Genomic DNA, 26,294 nt, shown 5'->3' on the forward strand with positions numbered 1-26,294 from the left:
GGGTTTGCATCACGCCGCAGTTCTCTGGACTTTTAGGAGAAATGCCAACGAATCCATCAATAAAATCAGTGATTTAGACAACATCTGGCCCAGAGATCTGAATCCGAGGTCAGCCTGTCTGAGGCTGTGTCTAGACTAGAAAGATCTATCGGAAAAATATACGCAAATAGCAAACCGCTTTTCCCACTTTCCAAAAGAGGCTTTTCCAACAACTGGCCCATCTGCACTGGGCCAATTGTCAGGAAAAAAGCCTCTTTCGGAACATCCCTTCTTCCTCGTAAAACGAGGTTTACGGGATGTTGAAAAAACATGTCTGCTTTTCCGAATATTTTTCGGAAAAGCAGACCCGTTCCTTGGGCATGGCAGAGCTTTTCCGGGATCCTGGAAAAGCTCTGTGGTCTAGATGTACCCAGATTGGGTAGGAGTAACACCAAATTTAGGCTTGGGAGGGCAATATCTCCCATTGGCCAGTTACCTAAAGAGGCACTTAAGGGTAATTTCCCAGACTTCCTTGCCAGTGGGAACAGGGACATGGGTCCCTTTGTTGGTGATAAGTACAGACCCCGTAAAAACCCAGCACGTCTTCCTCTTCGGCGAGGCCATCTCACTGCTTCAGGCTCTCCGCCAGACTGGAGGGGCTCAGTGTGCCACAGCCACATGCCTGAAGCTTTGAAGTTCTCCCAACCACACATGCAGCCCTAAGGGGAAAGCCTCAATCCAGGAGGCTGCTGCCAGCTTGGATAAGACTTTTAAAAATATCTCCAACGACTGATTAAAAAGCTCAACCATATTCAGACCCTCATGCACAGAGTAGGGATGTGAAATATCGGTTAATTGAATAGTCGATGAACTTCATGAATTCTTATCGTTACTCGACTATTCTATAGTCCCTGGGGGTAGGGGACCGGCAGCCAGTGCGCTCTGGCCCATTCCCAAGGAGCCCCCTGCCACACTGTGCTGCTGCCTCTGTATCAGAGGCAGCAGTGCGGGGTACCAGGTGGGAGCCGGTCCGCGAGGGGAGCCAGTTTAAAAACAAGCTCCCTTTGTTGACTGGCTGCCTGTCGTCCCGCAGAGGCAGCAGGCTGGGGTGGCAGCAGCACCTGGAGGGGGGGGGTGAGCTCCCAGACCTGGACTGAGCCTGGCCGCCTGCCCGCCTGGCTCTTAACACACTTTAAATGCAGAGCCGCAGCAGGGGTAGGTCCTGGACCCGGCGCAAACCAGGACTGAGCCGGGCTGCTGGCCAGCCTGCCAAAAACTGTCCTGGTGAGGGGGACGGGGAATGATGTAAACTATAGTATTAACTGATAAATGTGTGCGTGTCAGTTAATCGGTTCATCGACTACACTACTACATCCCCATCGCACAGAAAATAACTCGCAAACCGCATCTCACGCCAGCCTGGCAGTTCTTACTGTGGCGCGTATCTTTAGTGAGTTTAGACGACACTTAGAAAGCTCCCTGTGGATTAGGGAGCATCACTCCCAATTACAGATGGGAACGGTTGTTCAAAGAAGTCGGTAGCAGTTTCAGAGCTCTTACTCACATGCAGTAGTATCTTGCTTTCTGTGTCATTTCAACTCATTCAGAGGAGGGCTCATGGAACACGCAACTCCTACTGGCACGAGGTGATGTGACTAGGGCCATTCATTGAATCAGTAGCAGAGCTGCTAACAAAACCCGGGCGTCTTGACCTCACCAGTTTAAACCCTTCCTACATAATACTGACTCCCGAGAAAACAGACAGTTACCTTATTTTTATCTTTCTATTGTAGGGTTTGCATTTTTCTTACTGTAACTCAAACAGCTCCCACGCAGACCCTTGAGCCAATCTGATTAAGCTACTTCTTGCTCAAACTAGCATGTTGGCCACTGCCCATTCCAGATATTGTCCCCAGCAGTCTTCCTTAATTGGGACTTGATCTTCCAAGGCAGTTAGGTGCTTAAACACCTTTGAGAAGGTGCTGCATCCGCGATAATGCTGCCTGGCGATGCTGTTTCCTGTGAGTCTCCATGGTAGAGGGATACTGTCCACATGTGTTTCCTATTCAGAAATGTTTCTTACCTAGGGTACTATCAAACACGGTAGAGAATTAAACAGCCCTCATTTTTCCCCACCGCTTGGCCAGCGAAAGCAGAGCGATCACTTTCATTTTGCCTCTAATCATTTGCACTTTAAGCTTCCAATGCCACAGCCCAGTGCAGTTGGATTTGCATTTCTGCCCCTGCAGCTGGGGAAGCGACCTGCAGAAGTGATCACAGGCTTAAGGCCTGCAACACTTTTCTGCTACTTTATATTCCCGTTAGCAGTGTTGCTCTGCAGGGCTAAGACAGCAGGAGTTGGATTCAATTCCTCCATGTCCATCAGCAACAGAACTGTTTACTGAGTTCCAATCGGTTACCCCCGAAGGCAATGGGATCACCTAGGTGTCACCAAGGGCATCATTTGGCCTTTTTTGTCCTGGTGATGATGAATCATAAAGATCATAACTTAACTTTCAAAGGCCAGGCTGAGTTGGAGCAGCTGGCAAAAGTCCCTTCCACCATCTTGCCTATAATTAAGCAGATTTGCCCAGGAGTCACTGAAAAATGCTGCACTTCGTGCCTCAAAATGCTATGTTTACAATATTTTTTTCCAAGTAGAACCATACCTGCACTTATTAGAGTTTGCCTTTCATTTAACCAAACAGTCATCTCTTTCACCTCTTTTCAAACTGATGTTTTAAGCAACCCCACAAGGTCCCTTTGTTGTTAATTTCCATTTGGAGTAGCATTTCTAAGCACAAAAAACTTAAGATCCCAAAATAATAAATCTGACACAAATCAGATATCTGAAAAGGCAACACACGCAAACCTGTAGGGGAACATTTTAACTTGCCAGGGCACTTCTTAGTGGATCTCAAAGTCACCTTACTGTTTCAGGCCAATTCCACCAGTGAGCCTTAGAACTTAACTTCATTTACAAGTTTGATTCCTATCACAGAGGTATGAATAAAGACTTGGCTGGATGGCCCACTGCATTCCACCTCCTAATGACATAAAAAACCAAACAATGGGTATTTAAGAACAATTAGTACCTTCTCTATCAGCTTCATGTAGCATGGACTCTCTAATTAACTATTTCTTTCCCCTTTTTTTCTTTTTTTCCCCCTTCTTTTTCCCTCTCTCTGCGTCCCCCTCGGCCCCTATTTATTTAGATACTGGACCTTTAATAATTCCACTCATCTGAAGACGTGCCCACAAAAGCTCATGAGACCCTCTACATGTTTTGTTGGTCTCTAAGGTGCTGCAAGACTTTTCATTGTTTTTTAAGTTTTTCCAAAAGAATAAAGACAGAAATCTTTATCACCATCCAGAGACAAACTAGATCTGAGGGCAAGATCTAAATGAATTAAGGCCAACCCTACAACTATTTACACATGTTTTTTGTCGGGTCTCCAAAACCCACTGAAGTCAATTGAAGTGTCTCCATTCATTTCAATTGTCGTTGCCCGCTTAAAGTTAAGCGCATACACAGGTTTTTAGGATCAGGGCCTCAGTGGTTATTTCTTTCCCAATCACAATCTCTCAGGGCATGACTACGCAGCAGAGCTACTGTCAAATTAAGCTCCGCAACTTCAGCTATGTCCAGGGCCGCCCGGGGGGGGGGAAGGACGGCCGGGGGGGGGGGGGGGAGAGTGGGACAATTTGCCCAAGGCCCCGGACCCCGCAGGCCCCATGAGAATAGCTGAGGTCTGAGACAGAGAGTGCCAGGAAGAAGCCCCCGAAATTGCTTTGCCCCAGACCCCGAGTCCTCTGGGCGGCCCTGGCTATGTCAATTGCATAGCTGAAGTCGAAATAGCTTAATACAGCGTCTGGCGCTGTCTACGCAGCAGGAAGTGGAAGGAAGAACGCTCTTCCTTTGACTTTCCTTTCTCCTCGTAAAATGAGGGTTGCCATGAGTGGGAGTATGAAATCCTCCAGCTCGACACTATTTCAAAGTCAAGGCTTGTCGTGTAGACGCGCACTATGTCCGTTATTCCGAAATAACGCTGCGGTGTAGACATAGCCTCATTGTCATGCTTCTCACAAAGAGAACACAAAGCCAGCATCCCCAGGCTACTCAAAACACGCCAAAAGTAATAACACATTATTAAAAAACTATATTTAATCAGTTGGTTAGAGTACAAACACTTGATACAACACAGGTAAATAAATTATGCCATAAATCCAGTCTGTTAAAACACATGAGATTAGGATAAAAATACAGCTGCCATTCCTGACCGGCCCAACCGCTCAGTCATCCACCGGGCAGAAGCCGTCCATGCACACATCTTGCTGCTCCCTGTCATTGCACATCTTGTTGCCTGATTGCAGGAGGAATATACATGGAAACATTTTGCATTTTCCAACCATTTGCCAGGTTTAAAGCAAAAAGGAAGTTTTTCTTCACGCAACACACAGTCAACCTGTGGAACTCCTTGCCAGAGGAGGTTGTGAAGACCAGGACTTTAACAGGGTTTAAAAAAGAACTAGAGAAATTCATGGAGGTCCATCAATGGCTATTAGCCAGAATGGGTTAAAATGGTGCCCCTATGCTGTTTGTCAGAGGCTGGAAATGGATGACAGGACCGGGATCACGTGAGGATTATCTGTTGTGTTCCCTCCCTCTGGGGCACCTGGCATTGGCCACTGTGGGCAGACAGGATTCTGGGCTAGATGGACCTTTGGTCTGACGCAGTCTGGCTGTTCTTATAGGAAGCTGATCACTGCTGTGGTCAGGGCCGGCTCGAGCCATTCCTGTGCCTCAGGCAGCGGGCACACGACGCATGCGCGACTCCTCCCCTGGGCACATGGCGCATGTGCGGCCCCGCCCCCTGGTGTGCTGCGCCCCTTAGAGCTGCCATCAGGCACCGCATGGTCCCTGGCCCCGGGCGCGCGGCGCCTGATGGCAGCTCTAAGGGGTGCTGTGCGGCCCCCAGCCCCGGGTGCACGGTGCCTGATGGCAGCTCTAAGGGGCACCTCACGCCAGCTGCCATCAGGGCGCCCCCATAGGTTGGCGCCCCGGACAGCTGCCCAGCTAGCACCCCCCCTTAATCCGGCTCTGGCTGTGGTTAGTAGGATTTTGAGTTCTATACTCTGTTAGCTTCCTTCCCCAAAGTTAAGAAAAGGGAAAAGTTATTGGGCCAGATTTTGACTACATCATCCACACTGAGTATCTTCTGACTGCCATGAAACGACCTGACTTCAATGGAGTAAAACTAGGCCCAGAGCTCACTCCCATTGATTTAGGAGCCTAACTACTTTTGAGAAGCTGAGCTGCAATCCTTAATTCATTTCCCCCATCACCGAGAAGACAGCGGAGGTGGAAGGATGCGGCTGAGTTGCAGGTTTGTACTAAACGCAGACACACACTGGAGACAAGTCAGAACCTTAGCCGATGTCCTTCATAATGTCAAGGCAAAAGGGTGGCTGCGTTTTTAACCTCTTTTGCATTTTGTAAAGCAGAAGGACTTAAATAGAACACGCTTCCAAGAGCTCAGCAGCCGTGAGATCTTAGAAGACAAAGTCAAGCCACATGACTACACAAGGGAAGGGATGGATGTGGGCCCATCCAAGGAGCAGGCCAAGAAAAGGATGTTGAAGGAAAGCAATGCGTAAAGCGTGAAGGCAGGAGCCGTTAACAGACAGATGGCTCCTCGCCATGGGAACGCTGGACAGTGGTAGGTGACAGGATGGAGGTTCTGGATCTGCCGCACTTGCTGAATCCTGACACACACACACACACACACTCTCTCTCTCTCTCTCTCTCTCTCACAAAGCAGAGGCGGCATGTCTGTCGCTGGAGAACAACTCAGAAAGTTAAAAGGGGCACTGTCACGTCATCCCAGTTCCAAAATTTGACCCATCTTGAAAAATGAGGACAGGCTAGGTCAGTGGTCCCCAATGCAGTGCCCGCAGGCACCATGGCACCCGCTGGGCCATTTCTGTGCACCCGCTGAGTGATCGGGGCTGGCCCCGCGCCCACCCCCACCTCCGGGCATGTGGCACATGGGCGGTGCTGGCCCCTGGGCGTGCAGCGTATGGGCGACCCCACCCCTGGGCATGTGGCACAGGAGTGGTGCTGGTCCCAGGCGCATGGGCGCTTTTGGCTCCTGGGCACGTGGTACAGGAGCAGCGCTGGCCCCGGGCATGCAGCGCATGGGCTGTTCTGGCCCCGGGCACATGGCGTATGGTCAGCCCTGCCCCTGGGCGCGCGGCACAGGAGCAGCTCCGGCCCCGGCCCCGGGAGCGTGGCATATGGGTGGCGCCGGCACCGGGCACACGGCGTATGAGTGGCCCCGCCCCTGGGTGCCTGACAGCCCCAAAATGTTGGGGACCCCTGGGCTAGATGGACGTCCTCTCTTTTGAAGCAGAATTCTTTCCTCTTAAATCCACGTTGTTGCCCAATTTTTATGGGCCACTTCCTAGTCTCATTGAACCCATGCAAAAAGAAAGATCTCCCCCCGCTGCTCCTGCCACAGCCCTCGCCGACAGATCTCGCCCTGTGCAGACCCTGACAAGGCCAGGAGGTGGAGAGGATGGAAATCACGTTTGCCTGTGTGGGATTTGAACAGACAGGCCAAGCCGGGGAGGAAAAGGCTCAAGGTATGTCTACATTGCTGAGTTTGTCCAGAAAAAACGATAAGTACATCCACACTGCTATTGCGTTCTTTCAACAGAAAGTTGAAAGATCAGAGGGGTTTTTCCCGACGGTGGTAAACCTCATACTACAAGGAAGAAGCCTTTTGTCTGAAAAAGATGTGTGTGGATGTGGAAGTGAATGTTTTTCCAAAAGAAGAGGCCTCCAGGAAAAAGCACAGGTGCCCTGATGGCCATTCCATCCACAGGAATCGCAACTGAAACGAGAGATAGCGTCCAATCGGTGCGGACGCTATCTTTCGAAAAAGCAGATCCCTTTTTTATTGCGCTTGTGCTGTGTAGACGCTTTCTTTCTAAAGAAGTTTTTCCAGAAGATCTCTTCCAAAAAAGCTTCTTTCGCAAGAAGCCTGCAGTGTAGACATATCCTCAGTGGTGGACACTTGGAAGATAACGAGCAGCAGGCAAGGAACATTTTGTGTGGGGAATTTCTCTGAGCGTTTCACAAGCAATGGAGCATAAAAAGAAAATTCAGCCATGAAAAGTAGCCAGCCGTGCCCTTTAAAGACAGCGATTGAGGATGAATCAGGCAGGGAGCACACGGTGGAAAGGATGAGCAGGAGGGTTTGGGGAGTGACGAGATGGAAGCTGGAATGCACTAGGACAGGGGTCTCCAGCCTTTTTAACGACAAGATCACTTTTTCCATTTAAGTGCAACGTAAGATCTACCTCAAATCCAAATACCCTTGTCTGGCTTCCTTCCCTCCCCTTCTTTGAGGCCCCGCGCCTGCTCCGCCCCTTCTCCGAGGCCTCACCCTGCTCACTCCAACCCCCTTCCTCCCCCATCCTCACTCACTTGCACCAGGCTGAGGTAGGAAGTTGGGGTGCAGGGCCAAGTGGTTTGGAGTGTGGGAGGGGCTCCGGGCTAAGCCCAGGGAGGGAATGGGGTCCAGGAAAGTCTTCCGGGTGCAAGCTCTGGGAAGAAGTTTGGGTGCAGGGCGACTTACGTCTGGGGCAGGAGTATGGATGCAGGAGGAGATTCAGGGCTGGGACAGACTCAGGAAGCAGGCTCTGGCAGGGCACTGTTTAACAGACAGTATCCAGGTGGTGGAGCAGAGGGGTTAAGGCAGCTTACCCCTGCCCTGGCCCTGCCCCACTCCTGAGAGCAGCTGGCATGTACAGCAATGGCTCCATGGCGCCATATGCTGCCCCTCATCTCCACGCACTGAGCCCACAGCTTCTACCGGCCACGGTTCCCCGTTACTGATCACTGGGAGCTGCAGGAGGGATGTGCCAGCCACTCCCAGGAGCATCAATTACCACAGGGATAACGACTCCGGCCACGACAGGTTCAGCATTTGAGAACTCGCTCCTCGAAGTATTAGATTTAAGCGAGAGAGAGAAATGAAAATGATGAAATGCGCAGACCAGTCAAAACCCAGAAATAACCCACTTTGCACGCAGGAAAAGGAGTAACAACAAAAACCCTCATATGTGTTGGGTCAGGAGATGAGAGGAAAGGACAGCGTGTGTGAGAGACTGAGAGACACACACACACAGCGTGTGTGAGAGACTGAGAGACACACACACAGGGTGTGTGAGAGACTGAGAGACACACAGCGTGTGTGAGAGACAGAGACACACACACAGCGTGTGTGAGAGACTGAGACACACACACAGGGTGTGTGAGAGACTGAGAGACACACACACACAGCGTGTGTGAGAGACTGAGAGACACACACACACAGCGTGTGTGAGAGACTGAGACACACACACACAGGGTGTGTGAGAGAGACTGAGACACACACACACACAGTGTGTGTGAGAGACTGAGACACACACACACAGGGTGAGAGAGAGACTGAGAAACACACACACAGGGTGAGAGAGAGACTGAGACACACACACACACAGTGTGTGTGAGAGACTGAGACACACACACACAGTGTGTGTGTGAGACTGAGAGACACACACAGGGTGTGTGAGAGACTGACACACACACACACAGGGTGTGTGAGAGACTGAGACACACACACAGGGTGTGAGAGTTACAGAGATTTGCATTGTCAAGCTCCCTCCACCCCCTTCTCGCTGTGCGGAGACAGGGTACAGGAGTGGGGGAGGAGGGACACCCTGACATCAGCGCCCCCCTTCTCCCTCCCACCCCCTACACAACAAGCAGGAGGCTCTCAGGAGGCAGCTCCAAGGCAGAGGCCAGGAGCAGCATGAAAATGGGCGGAGGAGCAATTGAAGTTCCAGCCTGAGAGTTTCCTGGCCAAACCAGTCAGGATCCCCTGTCAGAAGCTCCTTGATCTACCGGTAGATCCCGATCTCCTGGTTGATGACCCCTGCTCTAGGGCACCTCCGTGCTGTGCAGATTGGTAGATTGCAACTAAAAATAGACCTTTCTGCCGCTTACATAGTGGAGGGTACAATAGGCTCCTCTCAGGCCCAGGCCAGTTTAATGAGGGGACTTTAGGCAAAAAAGGAGGCCTAGCCTGGAGTTAAACATGACGGGCATCAGGTTACCATAGCGACAAAGCTGTGCTTCAAGAACTACAGTCCTGGGGTACCCAGCTCCAAAACAATAGGGCCGTGTCACGTCTGTGCTATCCCCGTGAAGATGGAACCACATTCTAACTAGCAAGGTAAGATCCCATTTCATCAGGGAAATGTAATATTTGACTGGTTAACTGCTTAAACGGCGGGTGGGCGGGGGCTTAAATGGTCTCTCCCGTCACTCTCCAGCCCTGCCCAGGAAAGTCCTGCCAGAAGCCAAGAGGCAATACATGCCCTTGCTTATTTCAGTTCCTGCCTGTGAAGTCCTTTGCTAGATCACAGGGCATCAGGCGGTTGGTCATTTGTCCTCACTCTTGAAGGAGCTACTCTACCTTGGAAAAGGCAACACACAGAAACCTGTCGGGGAACATTGTAACATGCCGGGGCACTCATTAATGGATCTCAAAGTTTCCATAGTATGACACGAAAGCTCATGGTACTATCTACATGTTTTGTTAGTCTCGGTGTTGCTGGACTGTTCATTGTTGAAGCTTTTTCAATTACAGACTAACACGGCTCCCCCTCTGAAACTGGAAACTGTTCTTCATGCTGGCTTGTAACACTGAGATCTTGCCTTATTGCCTAATCTAGCTGCATTAGCACCCAGTCCTGCGTATGAACAAGAACCTAAATGAGCCACCAATGCACAACAGTTTTCCTTGGGACCCCCGAAAGCTAGCCGCTCTTCCTGCAATCAAGGGCCAAGATGCTAGCAGGCTGGGTCCAGATTAATACCTAGGCATAAACTGAAACAAAATACAGGACTATGCAGCACTTTAAAGACTAACAAGATGGTTTATTAGGTGATGAGCTTTTGTGGGCCAGACCCACTTCCTCAGATCAAACAGTGGAAGAAAATTGTCACAGCCATATATACCAAAGGATACAGTTTAAAAAAAATGAACACATATGAAAAGGACAAATCACATTTCAGAACAGAAGGGGGATGTGTGGGGGGGAGGGGGGAAGGTAGATGTCTGTGAGCTAATGGTATTAGAGGTGATAATCGGGGAAGCTATCTTTGTAATGGGTAAGATACTCAGAGTCTTTGTTGAGACTCACGCGTAGAGTGTCGAATTTTAGCACGAATGACAGTTCAGAGGATTCCCTTTCAAGTGCAGATTTGAAAGGCTTTTGGAGCAGGATGCAGGTGATTAAGTCGTTGAGACAATGCCCTTTCTGGTTGAAATGGGAAGAAACTGTTTTTTCTTTGTGATCCTGTCTGATATCTGTTTTGTGGGCATTGATCCTTTGGCGAAGTGTCTGAGACGTTTGTCCAATGTACATAGCGGACGGACACTTTCGGCACATGATAGCATAAATTACATTTCTGGATTCACAGGAATATGTGTTCTTGATCTTATAACTCACTTGGTTAGGTCCAATAATGGTATCAGCAGAGTGAATACGTGGACAAAGCTGGCAACGAGGTTTGTTGCAAGGGAAGGTACCAGGGTTGGTATTAGTGTGGTATGACCTGTGGTTGTTGGTAAGAATCATCTTGTAGGTGGTTGTCTATAGGAGACTATGGGTCTGTTTCCCAGAGCCTCTTGGAGTTTAGTGTCCTGTTCCAGATTTGTCCTTTTCATATGTGTTCATTTTTTTTAACTGTATCCTTTGGTATATATGGCTGTGACAATTTTCTTCCACTATTTGATCTGAGGAAGTGGGTCTGGCCCACGAAAGCTCATCATCTAATAAACCATCTTGTTAGTCTTTAAAGTCCTGTATTTTGTTTCAGCTACACCAGACTAAAATGGCTACATTTCTATGACTAGGCATAAACTGAGCTTCTCCGGGGAAGGTTTGCCGAAGACATCTCCTTCCCTACCTGCTCCAAGGCCTGAAAGCCACGCAGGGCTCACACATTCTTGGGAATACGCTCACATCTCGGAGGCTGGGGAGTGGGCAGAGGCAGAGGACATGACCCATTAAAGGCAGAGTCCTTTAGCATTCCACCTGCATATTGTGCCCCATAAGCAAATCCCTGAGCAGCACACGCAGGCTACGGCTACACTGATGGTTTTTTTGCGGAAGAGGATATGCAAATCGCACTCGCATTTGCATATCTTCTTCCGATTCTTTCTGCGGAAGAGGTTTGGCCGATAAAAAGCCCCATGTAGATGGGCCCATTTGTCGGAAAAAAACCCCTCTTTCACAAGATCCCTTATTCCGCAAAAATCGAGGTTTACAGGATCTTGCAAGGGGGGAAGGGATTTTTCAGTAAATGGCCTCGTTTACCCAGGGCTTTTTATCAACAAAACCTCTTCCGCAAAAAGAATTGGAAAGAGAGATGCAAATACGAGCACGATTTGCATATCCTGTTCCCCAAAAAATGGCAGCGTAGCTGTGGCCTCAGTGCCCAGCCCTTCCCTAGACAGACCGACCCACACGTGGAACCAGATAATAAATCCATCATTTATATACATACGCACACACTTCTAGAAGGCTTAGAAAGACCTAACCGTACATCCCAGGGAGGTGCGTGTTATAAAGAGGTATTTATAATGAGTTCTGAAGAGCCAGGAGCCAAGACACACAGCAGTAGCCTTATATCAGAGGCAGACTTACAACAGTCGGCTTCGGTACCAAGGCGCCGGATAAAACTATGCCAGGGGAGCAGGGGGCAGAGAGGAGGCCGGAGAATAGAAAGGACCAAGTAGAACTAGCATCCTTCTGGGTCAGCTTCATGCGTCTGGGTTTGTTAACATTATGCTTGGGCTCGCTGGCTCGGAAAGGCTGCCTGCCCAGTGCGCACACAGCTCAGAGAACACTCGATGACTGAGCAGGTGCCGAACCGGCGGCCGTGACAGCGATCGCTATCGTACCCAAGGGCATCGGGAAACACACGGGGCTCCGCCGCTGGCAAGAACGGGTTAGCGGGATGGAAGCAGCGAGTCCTGGGTCAGCCCAGCTGGGGGGCACAGCGCAACCCAGCGGCAGGCCGAGGAGGAAGCCAAAAGAGCTCGGGGAAGCATCGTGGGCACTGCTGGTTCTGTCTGTCGGAGGGGGCGGGGGCTCCGTGGGCCCCACAGAGAACGATGGGAGTCGGGAGACCACTGTGTCCAGGGTGAACCAGAATGATCCTCCACGCTGCTCAGAGGCAGAGGGTTGTGGCCCCGGCAAGGGGAGGAAGGGCAGTGCTGGTGCAGATGGGAGCTCTCTCCTGATCTTTTTTAAAGCCCAGCGGAGATCTCCAGGCAGGCAGACCTCGCACTGTAGTGGCAAAGGCCTCCCTTGATTAGAACCTCTCTGGAGACGCCTCCGCCTGCGCTACTGGGCTAGGGAGGGAGAAAGCGCTGGGGCCGGGAGGGGAAACCAGGATCCTCGCTAACAGCAGCCACCTGTTCCACCTTCTCCAGGGGGGCAGACACCCCATGGGGGGGGGGGGAAATCAAGCAGCTAGTGTGTAGCCAGACCTTCCAATCCATCGAGGAGCCCCTCTCCTCCGCCAGCCCCCCGCTAACGCCCACCCAGCAGTTGGCTCAACGCACGTCAAGTGATTTTGTATCACAGAATCACTCCCCCCGCCCCCCAAAACAAACCAAGGGCTCTGACCTGCCCCAGCAGTCGCCCCCGGGCTCCGTCCACACTCCACACACGTTTCTTTTAAAACTTTTATTCAATAATATAGAATTCCTTTCATTATAATATAGAACTGTCCATCATGCCGGATTTCCCCCCGCTGCCCCCTCCCTGCCGGGTCAGGGCTGGAGCCAGCTAGTTAATACGTTGCGCCGGGGTTCAGAGGGGGCAAAGGTCAGCATGGGGGCGGGAGGGCAACACTAGCCAACAACCGTTTTGCATACCCTTCACATTTTCCATGCTTTCTGGGTCAGGAAGAGGTCAACGGGAAGTCAAAGGCAGAGGAGCCATTTACATTCAGAAGTAAGATTTGTGTTTATAAACTGGTGGGTGCCCCGGAGCCGGCGTGGTCCCGGGCCTCTTCGCCTGCCCCCGCAACGCCGTCCGACCGCCAGCTCTGTACACACGCTGATAAGACGTTGGATTTGGTTCTTGTTCTGCTTATGGAAAATTGGGAGGAACAGCAGCGGACCTAGGGAGAGACGGGAGGGAAGCGAGCGTCAGACGCGAGCGGCGGTGGATCCCCCTGCGTTGCCAGCACCTCTCTCCTCCTTTGGCGCCTCGCGGAGGGAACGCCAGGCCAAGGGGACAGAGGCCACTTCTCCCCCTTCCCCCACAGCCTGGTTCGGGCACGTCAGAACCGTTGTGGCTCGTTTGCCCTAGTTGTAAAGGGGCTAAAGCCGACCCAGGTGGGGGGGGAAGGTCTATGTGGTGTATGTAGAGTGCTCTGAAGAGATAGGAGAGCTAAATTATTATTGCATGAAAGCAAGTGAATCAAAAATCTGTTTCTCCCATACTTGAGGTTTGCCGTGCCCGCCCCCCATGGTAACTTTTAGTGGGAGCAGGTAAGTCTCTCCAGGACCCCAACGTATCTTCCCCCACCCCCAAACTCGTATACCTGCATCTCCCCTCCCTGCGCACTGGGTCCCCTGCACTACCAGGCCCCACCATCTCAATTGCGTGTCTGGCCGGGGGAAGGGGGTGGGGTCTTGGTGCAAATGGGGGCGCTCTCCTTATCTTTTTAAAAGTGCAGCCGAGATCACCAGGCAGGCTGGCCTTGCACTGTCGTGGCAAAGGCCTCCCTTGATTAGGGCCTCTCTGCAGAGGCCTCTACCTCTCCACACGCGCCGCTGAGGTAGGGAGGGAGAAAGCGTTAGGGCTTATCCTGGCTCCGCAGTGGTGGAAGGGAAACCAGGATCCTCGCTAACGGTGGCAACCTGTCTCACCTTCTCCAGGGGGGCAGACACCCCATGGGGGGGGGGGGGAGAAAATCAAGCATCTAGCGTGTAGCCAGGCCTCCAAAGGAGCTTGACACAGAGGGGAAGATCCTAGGGCCAAGGAGATCTGTGATCCATCAACTACTCGATTAGGGGTGTGACATTTCGATTCGTCTCCACCCATCCCTACGGACAGGACCTTTTTAAACAGGTTGGGGTTGAATGCTCAATGCAGACAACTTGGAATTAGCACAGCTTGGAGGCTAAGAAGCCAGCCACACGTCAGGGAACGCCCAAGCTTACGGTTCCACCCCAATGCGAACGGCCTCCCGTTAGGTCTAAGGGGCACAGACCGGAGGTTCCCAAGCCGGTTTTGCTCAGCTGCCCTCGGGAGACCCCTGTCTCACACCTGCCTCTTCTCTCTCAGCAAGGGGGGGGGGATGCCTGCGGGCACTCGCCAAGAGGAACCCACCTACTTCGGTGAAGGCCCAGCAGCCTTAGAGCCCCTTGCCTGTCTCACTCCCCCACCGTGCAGGGAAAGCGAACAGGGCCGGGGGCAGCAAGGAGGTGGAAAGCTGCTCCCCGGGAGTACTGGCCCCAGCCCTTCATGTGCAGCCACGTCCACTGCCCGTGCCCAGGCTGTCCCCCCCAGGGGAGTGGATGGGGCTCCGTGCTCTGAGGCCACACTGCAGAGAGGGCTCTGCCAGTACCCACAGGGCCCAGCGTTTATCTCCTTGCTCACGGACTCCCCACCAGCCTTCCCAGAAGAGGAAGGGACCTGCCCGGCCCTGTGAAGTGGGGGAGCGAGACAGGCAGGGAGCTTGTTTCTGGCAACTGAAATATCTGCAGAGCCCCGGCCACTTCCCCCGCCAGACAGAGCCTCCTCTTGCTCCTGGGTCCTCCAGCCCAACCCCAGCAGCGCTCCCGCCCCCGCCAGCTAACCCTCGATGTGCCCCATGCCCTGAGAGCTTCCAGTACACACCACGGACTCTCAGACTGGGGGGGCAACACATCAGGCAATCGCTCATTCCATCTGTCTGAGAAGTGGGGGGAATGGGTCCCAGGCAGGGGAGAGAGGCCATCCCAGAACGGCAGTGAAGAGCCATTAGTACAGGTTCGAACTATCAGTATGTAACTTACACCCCGGCCGCTGCATTAGGGCTGGTCCTTACGTTTCTTGCTGTAGTGCTGGGACACCAGCACGTCCTCCCTAGGGAACATTCTGCGCATCCCCACCGAGGAAGGGTGGGTGCATGCGAGAGATCGAAGCTGAACATGCAGGCTAAGAATCTGGGACGTTTCAGGGAGACACACACGCCTGGCTTTCACACCTCAACTCTCTCTGCAGAACAACTCTAGAAAACAACCCGCTTTGAAGCGTCAACGGGGAGGGCAAGTCTCTAGCGCCATAAAACAGCTGCAGCTGGCACTGCCTGGGCTCTGGGCGTGAAAATTGCAGGGCCGATGCTCAGGCTGGCGCTTGGGTTCTCAGACCTTTCCTCATCCCAGGGTCCTGGAGCGCAGGTTTCTGGCTCAAGCCAGAATGTTCACGCTGCAATTTCCAAGGTCCACGGCCTGAGTCAGCAGGCAGGGGCCAGCCGCACGTGTTTTATTGCTGCACAGACACACCCTGAGCAACTGGCAAGCACAAAGTTTATTCCCTGGGCATAGGAGACTCCCTTTGAACTCAACAGCAGTTGAAGTGATTTTGCGGAGACTGCCACAGAATTCCACCTTTGGGCTAGGACCGAGCATGAAAAGGATCAGGTCAAAAGAAGCTGGGGAAAGCAAGTTCTAATAAAAAGGACATTGGAAGAGAAGTGAGAACTCAACCCTAACTACAGGAGGCAGCTGCTCTAAGTTTCTGCACATCACCAGAGACTAGAAGACACCAGACATTCATACGTATAGATATTTATTGGTTTCAGTGAATTATACAAATGGATTTGACCTGCTATCAATGCCAATATAACTTTATTGGAATATGGAATGTAAACAGATGTTTCAAATAGAAACATTCTAACCTTATATTATTAAAAAAAAAAATTAAATATTTGACAATGCAGGAGAAGGAAATTCAGTGTTTAGGTGCTGGTGGCAACACACTCTCTCTGGTTTCTAGGTTTAGGAGGTTGCTAGGACTGCTGGATGAAGTGACACACAGAACAAACAGGAGGCAGCTGTGAGTTGTGGGGCTAGAAAGCTATCAAGGGATCGGATGAAGAGCCACAAGAACCCCCCCTCCCCCCCCACCGACAGACTCTTAGCCCCAGAATTCAGCCTGCGGCTGATTGTTAACACACGACGTGGACCCAAGCTCCAGATCAGTAGTTACACAGTCACCCCAAAAGCTCTACTCCCACCAACGCTTCCGGATCCCCCCCAAACGCGCCTACTGCCTTTCCTCACCGCTGCCCCATCCTGCTCTTCGTTCAGTGGTGCTGGATTGAAACATTCTGGAATTGTATCTCCCCTGGCCTGAGTTATGACAGGGGAGCCATGTGACCGTTACATGGGTCTTTCTACAGGCAGGAGCAGCTTGCCCAAGGTCCGGGGGAAAGGATTTTGCCTGCTCCAGCGAAAGCCCCTTGCCTTCCCAGTCAGGACTTCCCGTAACAGGCTTATCACATTTCTCCCCAACGGGACCTTTTCCGAACACACCTGCAGGGGGCGTCCCGCTCTCCGAACAACTCAGAAGGTGGGTGTTGGTTTGAATGAGCCAAACCAACCCCGGGACACTCGTCTGCTGAAACCAAAACGAAAGGGCCCAGCTCAGAGCTGGAGTGGGGAGGTGCGACTCGGATCCCCGAGTCCCATCTGCTCACACCCGGTCGGACTGCGGCCCCGAGCGTTCGCAGTTCCAAAGGGCTTATTACTGCAGACGCACGCTGCGGTCCACGGATGGACGGGCAGGCCTGCCCCATCAGCCCGGCAGGAAACGGCTCGGCTAGGAAGGAAGGGGAGGCACCATGGAATCGTGAACAAGGATCAGTGGGTCTCTCGCAAGCCACTAGCCCCGGGCGTTGGCGTCACGGGTTGAGTTACATTATCCACAACCACCAAAGAGGAACACGGAGGCGTCAGCCCTCCAAAGCTTAGATTTCTGCCGAGTATAAACGGGGGAGGGGGTCTTGGTTATTCCCTTCCCTGTGTGACTGAAGGGTTTGTTTTTATTTGTAAACATCTTGAATTACCCGTTGTTTTCCAGTCTTCATCGTGCTGCTGTGAGGCCACTGGAGAGCACAGCGTTTTCTGAGCTGGGTTGGGACTGCTCCTTCACCACGGGATCTGCAAGAGACACCAGCATCAGCCAAGCCATTTCAAAGCTTCGCTTTTGTGATGGCTTAGGTCCTGCCAAGGAACTCTCTTAAGCCTCTAGAAGGCTCTGGAGAACCTGGAATTCTGGCTAGGAATAGGAGAGCGATATCCCTCGTAAGGCACCGACTGGACAAGCCGCCTCCCGCCCGATCCACAAACCCGTCTTTCCTTTCCGAGCCCAGCAGCGCGGCTCCACCCCCAGGACTCACAGAAATACGGGTGCTCCATAGCCTCTTTGGCAGTCAGTCTCTGTTGATGGTCGTATCGCAGAAGTTTGTCCAGAAGATCCAAGACTTCTGGGCTGACCAGGTGTCTGTTCTCGCTATGGATGAAGTTCTCCCAGCGTTTTCGTGAATGCCTGTAGCAGAGGGAGGTCTCTCAGAGCACCGACCCATCCCCAAGCGGCACAGCAGATCCTAGGAGGCTTCCCCTATCACACCCCATATACGGCTGGAAAGGGCAGCGCCGGAGCAGGAATTAGCGCAACCTACCTACCAACCGTCTCTACGTGGCCAGAACCCAGCATTTCACTAGGGACACCCAACAAGAGCAAGGCCTCTCAAGCCTTTTCCTTTACAACCCAGCCTGCTTGGCTTTTGGCCACGCTGGGCTCAAACAACGTGGTCTCTCTCTCAACGTAAGGCTCGCTTCCACCTGCTCTCTATGAGCAGCATTACCGCGGCCCTTGGCCATCACGGGCTCCCATCGATAAAAGACATGAATTCCAAGCATCAAGGGCGATCACTCGGATCTGTAGCCTGCAACGCGCAGGAAGTTAGATGATCAGGACGGCCCCTCCTGGCCGCAAAGCCTGTGAGATACAAGGGCTTCAAAGCCAGGGGCATACTGGTGAGAAGGTCTTTAGTTCATCAGCCAGCCTTGAAAAACTCTACCTGCCACCCCAGCCAAAGTGGGTCATTTTACTCCGACAGACCAGCAAGCCCATTGTCAAGACTTTCAGCCCTGGTCCTCCCACTAATTTTACGGGCAGAGGTGCGATTCAATCGCTTGCCCTGCTTGGAACATAATCAGGCCTGTTTCTCGTTATCCTCAGTGGTCACGGGAAAGGATAGGCAAGCAGACCCAGGTCTGGGCTGGTGTATGTGTGACAATTTTGCAAGGCCGAAAGCAGGAAGGCAAAGCCAGGTCTGGGCTCGAAGGAAAGTAGAGATCACCCTCTGTGAGGTCAGGAACCGAGCTCCCCTCCCAGTCAGACGGCTGGTGGCCTGGAGTGGGCAAGTGGGAGGTGGAGGGGGGTCACTTATTAGGATTTCCCTGCCATTGCAGGGGCCATGAGCACTGGTACATTTTGGTCCCCCCTGCCTTTTCTGTCTGTGGCACGTGGTCTCGTCTCCAGGGGCTGGGAACTTTGTGGTTTCAGTTGGGGCTGTTGGGGCTAGCCCATGGGCCCTGGTGGCCTGTGATGGGCAGGTCACACTAGATGATCTGACAGCCCTTTCTGGCCTCAAACTGCCCGACTGACTAAGGTAGCACCCCCTCCCCCCAACTCCTTTCAGTCATTTTGCTGGCAGTGCGAGGAATGAGAAAGGTCGCCCCGAACTATAAACCTAGACGAGCTCTCGGCACCTGGGGGAAGAAGAGAACTGAATCCCACGAAAATCTAGTGGCCTGTCAAGACGGTGAGGGGACAGAGAAGGCCCAGACACACCCGTAGCTAGGCAAGAGGCCGGCAGGTGACCCTGCAGTCCAGGCAAGCTAAAGCTGCACTTGTGCTTTGGAGTCGCTTGTGGATAGCGGCTTATGGCCCCTTTCCTCTGATGGAAAAGACACTTTCTGCCTCCCGCCGCCCTTACTTACTGCCCCAGGATGTCGTTGAAGTGCGGGTCCAGTTCTATGTGGTACTTCTTCAGATACCCGTACAGTTCATCTGTGCCCAGCACCTTCGCAATGCGCACCAGCTGAAAGAAGAGCCAGATTTGCAGATGCGTCTAGAGAAAGGCCGGTGACGGTCTGGTCTGTTAGCACCTGGGAGCCCAAGGCTAGGAGCCCAGCATGGGGAAACCCTGAGGACCAACGTGATTCTCCAGCACCTCAACCATCTGAGCCACGTGTCATGGGGCCTTCCACAAGGGCCACGCTTCCCGCCACACACTCTCGCGTTCATCCAGAGGGAAATGCCACAACTGCGGCACTTGGAGCCATCGTAAAACTGCAGAATTCCCCAGGATGGTCACTTCAATCCAACACCTCACCAATCAGGTAGCCCCGCCCACAAACCTCCCCCACAACCCAAGAGAAGAGGGGAACCCCAATTCCCCTTTTTGGAGTCAGACAACATCTCACCTGGTCATAGTTGTCCTGGCCATGGAAGAAGGGCTCCTTTCGGAAGATCATGCTAGCCAGCATGCAGCCTAAACTCCACATGTCCAAGCTATAGTCGTACATCTGACAGGAAAAGAAGAAACAATCCAACGGGGGGAAAGGCCACACTTCCCGCAGGCCCAAGACCCCAACTCAAAGGCGGCTCCCTGCTTTCCAGCTTCCTAGCAAATGTAGTAAGATGAAGGCCTAAAAACATACGTCCACATAACACAGTCCTGGTCTGAGGCCTAGCTAACAACTGACAAAACATGGCTAATATAAAGCCAAACCAAGCTGTGAGCAAGAGGCAGGTCCCTCCTCACAGAGCTTGGCATGAACAGGGCTGAGAGAGCAAAACACTCAGGCTACGACTACACGACGAGTTCTCGCAGCAAAAAATATGCTAATGAGGGACTCGTTTGCATGAGTCACTATCTCATTTGCATATTTTCTGCCGATCCGTTTTTGCGCAAAACACAAGCCGTGTGGACGTTTTCTTTTTGCGCAAAAGACCCTTTTCCTGCCAGATCCTTATGCCCCAAAAAAGGAGGTTTACGGATCTGGCGGGAAAAGGGGTTTTTGCGCAAAAAGAAAACGTCCACACGGCTTGTTTTTGCGCAAAAACCCCAAGGCAAAAACGGATCGGCAGAAAATATGCAAATGAGATCGCGACTCATGCAAATGAGGCCCTTGTTAGCATATTTTTGCCAAGAAAACTCGTAGCGTGGATGTAGCCTCATTGGTCATAGGCCTGGGGTAGAACAGTCACTGGGGCTGCTCATAAGTGGAAAGCACATGATACCACCGGCTCATTAAAAAAGACCCTGGTACCCACTCGCCACAGACACCGACCCAGGTTCAGGAAAGGGTCGAAAACGGCAGCCTGCTGGATAGAGAGGATCTCATGAAACCACGAGGTGCAGGGCGACGGGTGGTATCTAAGTAGTGTCAGAGGGTGGTAACCTGACACGTCAGGAATGACGTGGAAGTCGTTTGTACCTGTATCTACAGTGGTGTCTTGGGGCGGGGGGTACAGTCTTTGTCCAGCCGGGGGGCAGTGGGAGTTTCCCGCCGGTTGAGCTGAGGCCATGGTTGCAAGGACACGTGCGTAGCGATTCAGTTGAGTCTACTGACAACCATGACTGCGCTTCGCTTAATAAACCCGGCCAGGCACCTTCCATCCTCATCTAATTTGTAGTCTTTGGGGCCCTCTCAGGGTCTGCAGTGGTCACTGGGCCCACATCATCGAGCACACCCGCGAGCAGCCCTCGGGGTCTCACCATCGACAGAGCCAGAGACCTGTCGGGGCGCTGCGGCAGTAAATCCTCCTGACTACAGCGAAGTTGCTCTAACCTGGTAATTCCCAGAGGGCAACTGGACAAACCCAAGGAGCCTGAAAGCAACACGAAAAAGCCGCAATTGGGATGCACTTGGGTGCTTTCTTACTTGGTAGTCCACCAGGAGCTCTGGTCCTTTGAAGTACCTGGAGGCCACGCGGACGTTGTACTCCTGAGCGGGATGGTAGAACTCCGCCAAGCCCCAGTCTATGAGCCGCAACTACACACCAAGTCAAGAGAAACACACAGAGTAGGCGCAACGGGGCTTAGCTGCCACGTCCAAACCCGTGCGGTGACGCCGAGGCGGCCAAAGCCAGTTTCCAGCGGTTTGGTGAAAGCCCTTTGGGCAAGACTGTGGTACCGTCTGGGCTCTGCTTGCGCCTTGTGGATTTACCATGGCTCGGAGGGGTCTCTGCCTTGCCACCCTAATCAAATAACCTGGCGCTGGGCGACTCATCTCTTGCTCACGCCACCAGCCAGAGCAAGGCCGTCAGGAACCCATGACGTTAAACAAAAGCCAAAAACAGAGCTGGGCCTGTGAGGGTCACTGGTAGCTCTTCCCACTGTTAGAGTCGCTGGCTAGACCAATCTGCTAAAAAAATGTACCGGAGGGGGGCAGGGAGGAAGGTGTGATCTGTAGCATTAACCAAGAAGCTTTTGCTTATCGGTTAATCGACTCCACTGTTCCATCCCTCGTTCAGATGGCGTTCGGGTGCTGGACACCAGGGTTCTGACCCCACAGGCAAATGCCCAGGAAGGTGTTTTATCCCATGGAGTCACCCGTGCGTATCCTCTGCCATTTCTGACACGCATGAGGAGGCCACCGTACTGCGCACCGCAGGACTGGGCAGAGAAGCCCCAGGCTTTCGGTTAGGCCATCAGGCCAGCCCAGCAGCGGCAGGTGACAGGAGGGTACCCACTGACTTCATTCACGTGCACTCAGACATGGCGTCTGAGACCGACATAGCTACAGCAGTGCGAGGGGGGCCAGTGGAGCTCAGTTACTCTAGGCCTCTGAAAACGCAGGGGTCTCACAGGTGAGCCAGGGCAGAGCCAATAGCCTCTACTCTTTGTGGGGAGGAAGAGGATTAATTGGGGAAAGGGGCTTCTATTTAGTAGGCTGAGAATACCAAACCAAAACCTAGAGAACTGGTAGATTTTATTCACTCCCCAGTCCCATAAGAAAGCAACACTCTGTCCTGGGACTATAACTTCACAGGCTCCAACAACAGGCACTTGCGTTCCCAATGGATAAAGTCAACGTGCTCTCCAGATGAGAGGATGTCAAAAGCAGAGGCACCAGAGTGAACAGAGGCAATCCCCTCCCAACCTTGACCAAGCCAGCACTAGGTCTCTGGAGAGCTCAGAGCAAAGGAGGCAGAAGGAAAGAGGGCTAAGCTCAGACAGACAATCCCCAAACCACGCGAGGTGCAAGGTAAGGATGTTAAGTAGCAAGTAATTCACTAATCGAATAGTCGGTGCATTTTTGAACTGCCCCCTTTGAAATGCCGCTGCCACAGAGCCTGGAATCAGCTGGGGACTCCATGGCTGACCCCAACCTCTACACGGTGCTGCTGCTTTGAAACACCGCAGCGGCATTTCAAAGGGGTAGTGCTGTACAGCTGATCCCGGGCTCCGTGCGGCACTGCCGCTTTGAAACCCTCCGCCCTTTCTGCCTCTATCTGATAGAGGCAGCAAGGTGGGGGAGAGACAGCGACTAGTCGACTATCCAATAAGCATTTGCTTCTTGGGTGCCCCGCCCATCCTGGGTGCAGCCACCACCAGCTTCCCAAGGGATGGAGCTGGCACCCCTGGAACAATAAGGAGGATCCTGAAAGGAAGGATGGCAGGGAACTCCTCCAGTGGCATAATAGATACAGTATTTACTTCCGGAGCCAGAGGTTGAGGGCTCGAGCCCCGCCCGCCCATCCCCCGCAGAATGGAGCCAGCACCCCTGGAAGGAAGGGCTGGGGGAGCTCGTGGTGACCGAGGCGGCTGAGGCTTGGAGTCCCGCCCACCTGCATTTGCTCATCAGGTAGTCGACTAGTCCTCAAGCTCCCTACTGCAAGGGAGCCAACTCTGGAGAAACGAAGCAGCTGGGGCGGGAATAAGAAAGCCGCAGCCTAGATTACGGCTCTTGCAGTGGCAAAGTTTGAAGCGGCCCTGGAAGCTGGATAGCGTCACGCCCCAACGCAGCGGTACCTTTTTCTGTTGGTGGTCTATCATGACGTTGTGGGGCTTGACATCCCTGTGCATGATCCCCATGCTGTGACAGTAATCCAGGGCCTGGCAGAGACACAATACACGTTCACGTTAGACAAACCCATCAACAGGCCAAAAAAGCCCACGAGGTAGCAGACGGTTGTCCAGCCAATGACGTAGGTACGGCCAAACGAAGAGAATCCGTTGGCTTCAAGAGAGCACTGCACCTGAAGGACTATGAACGCCCATCACCCTCGTTTCGCTCACCATTTTGGGGGCAGCAGAAGAGGCATGTTGCTAGCTCAGAACTAGAGGCCTGCGCAGCTGCTGTTCTATACTAATGTGTCGTACAAGGCCCCAACTCCTAAATCTGTGCTGCCAGCACATACGTTCGAGCTCCAGAGCCAGCGAGACTGAGGTCCTATCGGATAGGTCCACAAGCACCCGCTGCGTCTGCTGTCCCTGCTGGCAGGAGAGGACCTCTCTGCATAGGCAGCCATTTCTATGAATTTGCTCAAAATTTCAGGGCCTTTGAGGACGGCTTTTCTTCTGAGCCTCCACCATTTGCTTGGATCTACCAATCATTTCTAGACAAAGACCACACGTGTCCCAGAGCGCAGTGACTGGAACACCATGGAAGGAATCAGGATGCAGCTCAAAGCATCAGGCACGCGAGCAGGGAGCACGCAGATCTGAGGACCTCGAGCGAGTTGCAGCTCCATGCAGCTGCTCTGTGTATATCGGGGGGGAAGTAGGCAGCTCTTCTACCTCAGAGGGATGGTGGCGAGACAGCTAGCAAGGCTGGCCAAGTGCTCGGAGAGCCCCACACGGAAAGCACTCAAGGACAATGCGTCCTCTTTTCGGCATCTGTGGAGCGTGTTCCTTATGCAGTTCCTGCCTTGTTCCTCTCACGTCTATGGACGCTTCTGAGCCAACTCAAGGCATCCTAGGAAAGCGATTTCCCTCCCAGACAGGCACAACCGTTGCCCGAAAGCACTGGGAACAGGCCGGGTAACCACTGGCGAGGAGACCCGTTCCAAGCTCGGACAGCCCCCTCTGGCGCCCCCAGCCAGCCTGGACATGGCAGCTTGACCGATCCAGTGGCCCTGCTGGGCACCAAGGCGGACAACTGCAGCTGCCTTGGCACAGGTCCCACACGACGGTGCCCAGGACTCAGAGAGAAGCGGAGATGCCTGGAGAGGCTCAGGCTGCTGCAGGAATTCTGCCTTCACCTCAGTGGGGCAGAACCCCACCCGGACTCTGGGGCCTTGAACCCTTCTCCCTGGGCACCACTCACCTTGAGCAGCTCGTACATGTAAAACCGGATATCGAAGTCGGTCAGGATCTGGTACAGTTGCTGAAACAGATTTGGGGAGTGAAAGAGAAGGGAAAATAAATATTTAGCTCCTGAGGGTTAGAGTCCAAACCAGCACCTCTTAGTTCCTAACCCCACTGCCCCGTACTGAAGCCGCATGCTCTCCTCGAAGGAGCCTGAACGCAAAGGGGGTGCCAGACGCCAGAGCAGGGTTACTCTGGTTAACAGGATACGCACCGGGAATAAGGGTGTGAAGAGGCGGGTAACTGGACAGCCGTGTTGTCGACACAATTTGTATCAACTACACGATCAGTCGCTAAGGGAAGGTGTTACCCTCGCTGCAGCTCTGCCGTTTACAGTAGTGGAGGCAGCCCGGCTCCTGCTACCTTTAAACGGCAGCACTGCAGCGGGGATAGCTCCTGGACCAGTTTGCTGGGACTGAGCCGGGCTTCCTCAGTCCCAGCTCATGCCGGGTCCAGCAGTCCCTGTCCGCGGGGAACTGGGACCCCACTGCAGATAGCAGCTGCTGCCAGCGGCCTCCTCTGTCCCTCACATGCTGCTGTTTCTGATAGACGCAGCAGCACGGGTATGGGGAGGCAGGTGGGATCGCGGAGATGGTGCTGGGGGGGAACCAGCTTTTAAGCTCCTGTTCCCCTCTCCCTTGCTGCCTCTGATATGAATAGTCGACTCGACCACACAATAAGCCTAGGCTTATCGGGTAGGCAACTAATCGACTCCTCTTTTACATCCTGAACTGGGAGGGGAGGGGAGGGGAGGGGAGGGGAGGGGAGCGCGCCTAGATTTCTACAGCGGGGAACATCAGCATCCCACAGCATCATCTCCGCCCCTTTGCTTCCTCTAGGTGGGGTGAGCCCCTAGAATCAGCAGAGAGCTGATGCTCCGGAGAATATCAGCTTCCGCATTTCCGTGTATCAAGCCTATGTTCACGCCTCCAGGAGGCCAGAGGGGCAGGAGAGAGTGATGTGGAAAGGAAAAGTCACCCCGAGACTCCATCGCAAGGGAGATCACGGCACTGAGTCTGCACTGGCCGTGGAAGTGATCTCCTGCCACCTCACTCTGGAATTAGTAATACTAGGGGAAGCATTTTGGGAGGCCGGGTGCAATTCAAACCACAAGCCGCCCTGAGCAGTAGCACTGATCTGTCACCCAGTCACACGCAGGATGAGCCCCCCTTGGATCAGGACTCACACAGATTTAGCATTTCACTTGGTCTCCATCATCAGCACCCTCATGGGCCCGATTCTGTTCTTCTGCTCCCACCCTGGGGAAGAGGGAAGAACTCCTGCTCCCAGAGCCGCAGCGTGATGCTACAAAGCAGCCGCCGTGCGAAGAACGACATTCGCCCTGAGTTTTCTAGAGAACAGCAGGGCTTGGCTCCCCCCCCCCTTTTTTTAATAAACAAAAGTCTCCTCCAAGCCCAGTCAAATTGTTTGATTTCATTAACTTCAAAGCCAAGTGCTGGCTCAGGGCACTGCCTGGTCCTTTCAAGAAAACCCCACAGTAGAGATTTGAAATTCACACTCCAAGACACAAGAGAGGAGCCTGGATTCTTGACGGCTCTGGTGTCTGGTTAATGCTGCAGAGTGATGTAAACAAGTTACCGCCCATGCCCCAGGCATCCTCACCAACACACCCGGCTAGCCGTCACCATTCCAAAAGCTGCCTAATCATCCAACACGTACCAAGAACGTTTACAAGCCCAGGGACAATTCAGTGCCTCTTGGGGTGCAAACTCTGTTGTGTTTTAGTTTGGGTGAACTTAGCATTCAAGTGCAACACAGAGAAGCAGGAACAAGTCAGCTA

The 26,294-nt window shown here is 53.0% G+C and overlaps 1 protein-coding gene across 2 annotated transcripts in view; it reads right to left on the bottom strand.

The window, feature by feature from the left end:
• Positions 1 to 12,777: 12,777 nt before the first annotated feature.
• Positions 12,778 to 26,294, bottom strand: part of CSNK2A2 (casein kinase 2 alpha 2) — a 37,302-nt gene continuing 23,785 nt past the window's right edge. For both annotated transcript variants that reach the window (XM_075940468.1, XM_075940467.1), the window contains 8 exons: positions 24,453 to 24,512; positions 23,156 to 23,239; positions 21,063 to 21,173; positions 19,599 to 19,700; positions 19,113 to 19,213; positions 17,504 to 17,652; positions 17,171 to 17,264; positions 12,778 to 13,231 (listed from right to left, as the gene is read on the bottom strand). In XM_075940468.1, the coding sequence (XP_075796583.1) occupies positions 17,188 to 17,264; positions 17,504 to 17,652; positions 19,113 to 19,213; positions 19,599 to 19,700; positions 21,063 to 21,173; positions 23,156 to 23,239; positions 24,453 to 24,512 (684 nt within the window). In that variant the 3' untranslated portion in view covers positions 12,778 to 13,231; positions 17,171 to 17,187. The remainder of the gene's footprint in view (positions 13,232 to 17,170; positions 17,265 to 17,503; positions 17,653 to 19,112; positions 19,214 to 19,598; positions 19,701 to 21,062; positions 21,174 to 23,155; positions 23,240 to 24,452; positions 24,513 to 26,294) is intronic.

Source organism: Pelodiscus sinensis, chromosome 12, assembly GCF_049634645.1.
Source record: "Pelodiscus sinensis isolate JC-2024 chromosome 12, ASM4963464v1, whole genome shotgun sequence".
Taxonomy (NCBI): domain Eukaryota; kingdom Metazoa; phylum Chordata; order Testudines; family Trionychidae; genus Pelodiscus; species Pelodiscus sinensis.